We start from the raw sequence: 8,151 nt of genomic DNA on the forward strand, positions 1-8,151 counted from the left end.
CTCGCTGACATTGAATCCCTCCGACTCACAGCGACCCTCCAGGACAGGGCAGAACAGTACCTGGGGGCTCCCGAGGCTGTAACTCGTCACAGGAGTAGAAAGCTCAGTCTCTCTCCTAGGGAGCAGCTGGTGGTTTCGAACTGCTGACTTAGTGATTAGCAGCCCACCGTGTAATCTACGACAGCCGCTAAGCCACCTCTCGGATGACCAATTAACCGGCCATGGAACTGAATGGCGGTGTTGGTGAAGGGGACTGGAGGTGCCACGGGCTGCCCAAAGAAGCAGACTCATGCGCCTCGGGAGAAGTGCATCCGAAATACCTTTTAGAGGCAAGGATGGCTTGACCTCACCTCACACACTTCGGCTATGCTTTGAGGAGAGGCCGGTCTCTGGAGAAGGCCAACCTGTTCGGTAAAGAGCCGAGGGGCAGTGAGGAAGAGGAAGGCCTTTCACAGGCTGATGGACAGACACAGAGGCTGCCAACGTGGGCTCAAGCGTCAGAACATGATCAGGATGGCGCAGGGCCTGGCACTGTTTCGCCCTGTGGTTCACAGAAGTGCCAGGAGTCGGAGCCACCTTGATGGCACCGAACCACCTACCACCAAACCAACCGAACTGCCCGGGGAAAAAGACGAGCCTTTCTACGTCCGTCAAGAGCTACAGTCTTGGGCACCCACAGGGGCAGTTCTACCCTGTCTCACAGGGTGGCTGGGAGCCGGCACCGACTCCAGGGCGTGAGACCTGACTGCCAATGGAGTTGTTTGTTCAGTGTAATAATAAACGCATGATTGGTTCCAGTCATTTGAGTTAGATGCTCTGACTATATGCACCCTAAAACATCTCAGCTCATAAAGACACCCCCCCACCCCACTTGTCCTAGGTCTACGCAGAGACAGACATGCAGGTGCCACACTGGTCCGTGGGTCCCAGGATCCTCCCAGGATCTGATCTACCCAAATGTGGCCAGCTCCAAGTGGTGAAGCCCTCGGCTCCCAAGAGACAGGTTGGTGGGCTCTTCTGACGTCCTGAGAACAGTCCAGGGAGATTTCATTCAGGGTGTGAGTGTAGGCCGACAGCGTGCAGAAGCGAGCTCGCTAATGCTGGATTTGGATCCTCCATCTGGTGTGTGCGCCTCCTGTTCCGTCACCTGCCTCTCCCAGGAGCCGTCAGCAGACCTTGGATTCGTTGGCCCCCAGCTCGGATGCATTCAGCTCGGTATCCACCAGCCTGTGGATCCGCAGCGTCACCTTCCGGCTTCCTGTCAGTTCTCAGCCCTGGCAGCGGCAGGAGTTGGGAGAAACCCTCAGCGTATGTCTGGCCCACGGACTGGAACCAAACAGGGTGTGCCCACTCCTCCAGCGGTAGACGTCATCTCTTGCCATGTGTCACTTTTCACAGAAACGTCCACATCCAAGCGTCACCGGTTGTGCTTCTCTAGAGGCTCCATCCCGACACAACAGGTTTGTATCTTTAATTTGATAGTCGGGTCTGGGCAGACCCTCACCTAGACACACACACACGTAACGGGCACTCACAAACATACACAACCAGCCTGAGCTCTACCTAGTCCACCGGGGCCTCCAATCTAGCACAGTTGGTCTTACACACACACACACACACACACACACACACACACACACACACACACACACACACACGGATTCACTGGTTACTGAAAGCTTCAGCTCCATCAGCTTAGCTGTGCACAGTGTACAGAAGTAGCTATCTTTCTCCTGGGTCACCGTCAAGGTTGCAGCTCTATAAATGTGGGGGTGGGAGGAGGAGGTTGGCACAGCAGGAAATAAATGAAGACAGAGTGGGGGACTTGATGCATAAACAAAGTCTGGGTGGGATGGGGGAGCTGAGGGCTCAGACACACTGGTCTCCGCTGGCGATGCATTTCAGGTCCTGCGTGAGCAGGCGGAAGAGGTTCGATGTGACCGAGGACACCAGGCAGCTTTGGTACTCCTGTGTGGGTGGAGGGTGGGCGATGAGGCAGTGGTCTCCCACCATCGGCCTCCTCCCGACTCAGAACCCTGGCTCCCCCCTCCCAGTCGCTCACCTTCTTCTCAGCCTCCTGGAGCCTGTGCAGCCAGCGGTGGAGGCGGCCCCGGGCCTGGGGCCCTGCTGTGGGCTGAGCTGGGAACTGTGGGGAGGGAAGGGGTGGTGTGAGGCAGGGCCCGGTGGCACAGGGGTGGGTCCCGCAGGGCCAGAGCCCACAGAAGGGTCTTGGGCTCCCTGAGGACTCACACATGCCAGGAGCTCCGAGTGGATGTGGCTCAGGGTGTGAAGAGGCCTGTCCAGGAGCGTCCCCAGGGCTGACCTGTCCACCGTCTCTGGGACCATCAGTGTCAGGGCCAGCTCAGCCTCCAAGGCCATGGGCACTCCCACACCTGAGGAGAGGTGGTAAACGACATCTGGGGAGCCCAAGCAGCAGTCCAAATGAGAATGCGAGGCGAGGAGAGACGGGCACGGAGCGAGGGGAGGTGAATAAAGACAGGTAGGGAATACAGGGCAGGATATGGGACAGGTGATGGGGCAGGTGAGGAGGGGAGTGAGGTGGAGACTAGTGCTGGGGGCAAGGGAGGTGTCGGGGGCCGGGGAGAGAAGATGGGGAGACATGAGGAATGATGTGCAGTGGGAGAAAGGCCAAGAAGGAGACTGATGAGGGGACAGGGAGCAGCGGGGAAGCGGAAAGGGGAGTCATGGGTCACAGAGGTTGTGTTAGTCTGGGTACTTTAAAGAAACAAATCCACAGAAACGTATGTATAAGAGTGAGTTTTATATAAAGGGCAAGTTCACATCGAGAAACTATCCTGTGGGGAGAGGTCAAACGCTTACAGACATCCTCCCCAGGGTAGTTAGTCACCAGACTACAGGGTAGGCCTCTAGGGCAGTTAGTCACCAGACTATATGGCGGGCCTCACTCCCTGCTACTAGGGACAATAAACTATTCCTCCCTGAGGCCTGTGACCAAGCATTCTCACCCTACCAATAATGATCTCTATCAACTGAGTCAGGGAACAGGCCAGACTGACTCTGTGACATCCAAAGCTAAGTTATCCGCCCATCTTATCACATGTATACCCCCCAATTCCTCCTCTTACTGTTGCATGTATGTCCCTAGACCACCCCTTCTCATTACTGAATTACCTATAGCACAACCCCTCCCTGTGATGTATGTCCTCTCCTGTATTTAGGGGGCTTGCACGTCCCTGGAGAATATAAAAAGCTTGGGGTAACATTAAAGAGGAGACTCTCTCCCTCCATGTAGACCATCAAGTGGGGCTGAGGTGAGCATGCTACCATGAATCATTGTCTGACTCCATTTACTTCAACACTTCCCTTCTATCTCTCATGCTCTCTATAACTTTACTATGATCTTTATTATTGCTGTACAATTGTGTCTATTGGACCCGTAATGATGTGTTAGGGGCTGGCTTCCCCTGACAATATCCTAACCCAGTGCTGCCCACGCCCACAAGTCCAGCATTAACCCATATGTCCTACACCAATCGACAAAGTCCTCCTCCATCTCACAAAACACACACTATGATGCTGACTGCAGGAGGAAAGCCGAATCAGTGAACGTGTGAGCATCTCAGCGCTGGCAGGGGTCTCCACACGGCTGCTCCAGCACCCAGGGCTGCATCGGGGTAGGTCCATGCGGCTTCTCCTTGGGGATGTCTCACAGGAAGTGAGCCTTGCCAGCTGAAGCAGGGACCTGGCTAAGGCAGCTTCACCCTGGTCCAACCATCACAAAGCAAGAGACCCGAGAACTAGAAAGGCGAGGCTCACTGAGCCATTTATCTCTTCGCCCTTCAATTAACCCCACGTGTTTATCCGCCAGGTTGGCACAATAAACTTTACCTCAGAGGTGGAAGGGACAGAGGATGGGTTTGTGAGAAGAGGACAGGTGACAGAGGTAACCAGGAGAAGGGCAGTACAATGCCCAGGTGGGAGCTGTGGATGCGAGAGCAGGTGATGCTGGAAGACAATCAGTGAGTCGTTGAAAGAAAGATGGTGAAGGACACAGGCATGAGCGGTGGGATGGAAGGAGATGAGTTAAGAGGGCCAGAGCAGGCCAGTGTTGAGAGTAGACCGGGGAAGCTGAGCCAGTCACTGGCTCTGGTGGGGACAGACTAAGGACCGATGGGAGAGGAGAGGAGAGGAGGGGAGGGGAAAGGAGAGGAGAGGAGGCAGGAAAGCGTTAGAGAAGAGGTGAGAGGGACAGGTGAGGGGGGAGCAGGGACAGGCAGGGAGATGATTAGATGGTCCCAGAGGAAGCGCAGGGTCCAGGGAGCAGCCGAGCAGTGATAAGGGCGTGTGACAGATCAGGGGAGATCAGGGAGAGCCAAGAGATGGCCAAGGTGACCCACAACTCACCCTCAGCCTTGCCAGGTCCCAGGTGCTGGGGAAGATTTGGGAGCCGCAGCTCCATTTCTTGAGCAAGGGCGACTCTTCCTGGAGAGCCGGGGCAGAGGCTCGCCCACAGCAGAAGAGAAGTTAACCAACGCTGGAAGGTTAGAGGCTAGCTCACCACAGGAAGGATGGCAGCTAGCCCGTAGCACAAGAGGTAGAAATTGGCCCCTAACAGGAAGGATGGTGAAAGGCGTAGTTGGGCGACCACAAGAAGTTGGGAAGGCTCACTAATGCTTCCTTGGTCCTTTTGAAGGTGTCCAGACTCCCTGGGGACGGGGATTTGAATCTGCCCATGTGGTGGCCTCTCCTGGTGGTGGCAGGTTGGGTCGTGGGGATACGGCTTGCTCCTGACAATCCAAGCACACGGTCACCAACGTAAAGGCCCTTGTTGCAGCCATGGGCAAATACATCGTTTCTGCCTCTCTGGCTGCGGGACTCTGCTTGTTAGCTGGGCTGGATGGTCACTCCTGGCTGATGTGTGTAAACAGGAAGCCAGAAGGCAATTGGAATCTACATTAAGACTGCGAAGGAAAGAATGGGTGAGGCCAGACGCTCCTAGGTATGGGTGGGGCCAGGTGAGTCCCAGTCAGAGCCTCGCAGAGAAGAAAGAGAAACCAATGAAACCCCAGCCCATGCACTGCCCTGGAGTCGATTCCTGCCTTCCCCTCTGGGTTTCCCAGAATGCAAATCTTTACAGGAACGAAAAGCTTCTTCTTCCTCCATCAGTCCCGACAGGAAGCCTAGAGCTAGGCCAGCGGTTCTCAACCTGTGGGTCGCGACCCCTTTGGGGGGTCGAATGACCCTTTCACAGGGGTCCCCTAAGACCATTGGAAAACACATCTTTCCAATGGTCTTAGGAACTGAGACACCACTCACCTGTCTGTCTCCAGGCGGGTCCGCCCACGGGCAGATGTGCCCACCTATGAGTACCCGGTGTGAAGACTGTTACCCATGCTACACCATGCTTCCAGACAACATTTTATTGATTTGTCATTAGGAATCCATATTTCACAATAGATAATGACATATTGTTTTGTGATTCACCACGATGCTTGAACGATGTTCAGTTTGTAACCATGAAAATAGATCCTGCCTATCAGATACTTACACGACGATTCATCACAGAAGCAACATGTCAGCGATGAAGTAGCAACGAAAATGATTTGATGGTTGGGGGTCACCACCACATGAGGCACTGTGAAAGGGTCGCGGCACGAGGATGGAGGAGAGACACTGCTCGAGGCAAATCCCTGGTGGTGGCTCTCTGCCCCCAGCTGGGTTGTTGGTTGACGTCTAGTCTTGGGGAGCAGGTTGCCAGGTCTTTCTTCTGAGGCAGCTCGAGCTGGGTTCCAACCACAAGCCTTACAGCTCAAATGGAGCAGGATTCCTAGAGACAGCCTTCCCCTCTCTGGTTTTGGGGAGCTGTAGACTGAAGCTGAGACAGGTGGAAGACAGTGCTCTGGTCTGAAAACAGGGACGGTGGTCTGACTGGTGTGGCTGAGGCTGGCTGAGTGGCAGTCCGGGGAGCTCTCCCCCCTGATTTAGCATCTTCTACATACTAACTTATTTAAATTCTCCTAACCTCCTCACTAGGATCTACTTTTATAACCATCCCCATTTTACAGGCGAGATACATTAGAGGAACTAAAACTGGATTCGTGTGCTGGAAAGGGTGATATCAGTGGTTAGGGAGACAACTTCCCCCAAACACTTGACTTTACTGAAATGTCAGTCTAGCTTTCCTGGAAGTCAGGCCACCCTTACTGGCCAATGAAATCCTGACAGGCTTTGATCATAAATGGTGTAAGCCATTGTATAAGTCAGTCAAAACTAACCTTCTTTGTTGCTTGTTCCCCGCCCCCCTTTTTTCTTTCCCCAACATAAATTCAGTCACTGCTGATACTCAACAAGTATACCATTCCACATGTGGCCTGGCACAACCAGAGTCTCGAACCTCGCCTGAATAAACCGCTTCTAGTAGGCTCATTTTATTAGGGACTCCGTTTCTTTGGTGTCAGAAGTGGGATTCTGAAGGAGCCCCTGGCGACCCTCAAGGACTTCAGAGGAACAGACTGTGGTACCCACAAAGCTGTTAGAGCTTTCTATCCCCCTGGTTGTCCAGTAAGTCTCCTCTCAGATCCAACCCTGCTCTTTTTTGTGTTTTGAGTTCTCTGGGTTTCACCCAGGACTAACGACCACTGCTTCAGGCCCTCTTGATGGACTAGGTTTGCGTGGGTCTTTCTGCTATTTGCAGGTAAGATCCTGGGATCATGGGGACCCAAGGAACATTGACAACTCTAAATGGTTTTTGCAAATGGATGAAATAAACGAAAACCCACTTGGCTCTGCTGTGGCCATGACCGACCGAGTCCTGGTGGCAGAGTGGCGGGGTGGGGGCTGGTTATATATCCATCATTGCTATCAATTCCCTCTTTCTCCCCCCCCCTCCCCTCATGGTATCGCTATTCCCATTACTACTTATCTGGCCCGGCTTCCGTGTATTGAAAGCTCTTATCTGTACCAATGTGCATACTCTGGTCTAGAAGGGTTTGTGGGGTAAACCTGGAGTCAGGAGATGTGGGGGTGGGGTAGGGGAGGGGAGAAAGCATTGAAGGACCAGAGGATTGTTGTGTGTTTTGTCGATGCTCTACTGCACCCTGGCTGAATCGTCCCTTCCTTGTGAACCTTCTGTGAGGGGATGTCTAGTTGTCTACAGATGGGCTTTGGCTCTCCACTCTGAGCCCTCTCCTTCACATTGATATACTTGTTTGTTTTTGAGCTTCAGATACCTGGTCCCATCAACACCTCATGATCACACAGGCTGGTGCGTCTTCCATGTGGGCTTTGTTGCTTTCCTGCTAGATGACCGTCTCTCTTGGTTCGGGGCCTGGCTTTTGCCTTACAGGCAAGTGCCCCAGAACTCTCTTAGCTCAGCTGGCCAGGGCCCGGAGTCACCCCACTCTGCTAGCAAGCCTCCAATCCAAAAGCACCCAGTCCTCTTACTCTGCGGCTGTAGCTGCCTCTCTTTGCTAGGTTGGGAGCCCACCACACCTTTGTGTGCTAGTCTCTTGGTTCTACGGCGGCTGTTGCTTGCCTCAGTTTCCTTCAGCGGCTGTTCTGCCCCTTGATGTCCTCCGTGTCACAACTTCCTGTGCCCAGTCCAGGGTGTTTCAGAGAAAAGAGACGGGAAAGTGCTGTCATAATATAGTTATCTGTGTGGAAAGAAGTATAGCCAGGATGCTCCTTAGAAGCAAGACTTCATGGCACATACTTAGGACGTGCTGGCAGGTGAGGCCCCTCCCTGGGAAAGGACATGGTGCTTGGCAGCGGAAAAGAGGATGCCCTTGACCCCGTGGCTGCGGGAGTGGGCGCTGGCATACGGTTGAGAGAAAGGCGCAGGACCAGCGGCTCTCGTTCCGCCGCGTACAGGCTGTCCGAGTCAGAACCCACTCAGCGGCATCCAACGACGACAAGGCCGGTGTCTGAAATTGGGTGGGGGGTCCTCCACGTTAAACAAGATTAAAAAAAAACTCGCCCAAACCGGTTGCTGCTGAGTTGGTTCCCCTTCATATGATCCTCCAAAGTGGAGTGGAATTGCCACATAGACTTTCCGAGGCGCGGAATCTTGAGGGAAGCAAACGACCCCATCTCTCTCCGGTGGAGCCCCTGTTAAGTTCAAAGTGACTACCTTTCAGATCATGGTTGGACACTTAACTCCCATGCCACCAA

General features: G+C 53.9%; 1 protein-coding gene across 1 annotated transcript; it reads right to left on the minus strand.

Moving 5' to 3' along the window:
* Positions 1 to 1,869: 1,869 nt before the first annotated feature.
* LOC142431634 (interferon lambda-3-like) lies at positions 1,870 to 4,441 on the minus strand. Its single transcript, XM_075536648.1, has 4 exons — positions 4,387 to 4,441; positions 2,251 to 2,393; positions 2,063 to 2,146; positions 1,870 to 1,968 (listed from the first exon to the last, which is right to left on the minus strand). The coding sequence occupies exons 1-4, from the start codon at positions 4,439 to 4,441 to the stop codon at positions 1,870 to 1,872; spliced, it is 381 nt and encodes a 126-aa protein (XP_075392763.1).
* Between the last annotated feature and the right edge of the window lie 3,710 nt (positions 4,442 to 8,151).

Source organism: Tenrec ecaudatus, chromosome 18 (assembly GCF_050624435.1).
Source record: "Tenrec ecaudatus isolate mTenEca1 chromosome 18, mTenEca1.hap1, whole genome shotgun sequence".
NCBI classification, from domain to species: domain Eukaryota; kingdom Metazoa; phylum Chordata; class Mammalia; order Afrosoricida; family Tenrecidae; genus Tenrec; species Tenrec ecaudatus.

Coding starts and splice junctions, on each gene's coding strand:
- LOC142431634 (XM_075536648.1), bottom strand. CDS start 4,441: ATGGAGCTGCGGCTCCCAAATCTTCCCCAGCACCTGGGACCTGGCAAG. Junction 2,394..4,386: donor GGGACCTGGCAAGGCTGAGG/GTGAGTTGTGGG, acceptor ACCTCTCCTCAG/GTGTGGGAGTGCCCATGGCC. Junction 1,969..2,062: donor TCCAGGAGGCTGAGAAGAAG/GTGAGCGACTGG, acceptor CCACCCACACAG/GAGTACCAAAGCTGCCTGGT.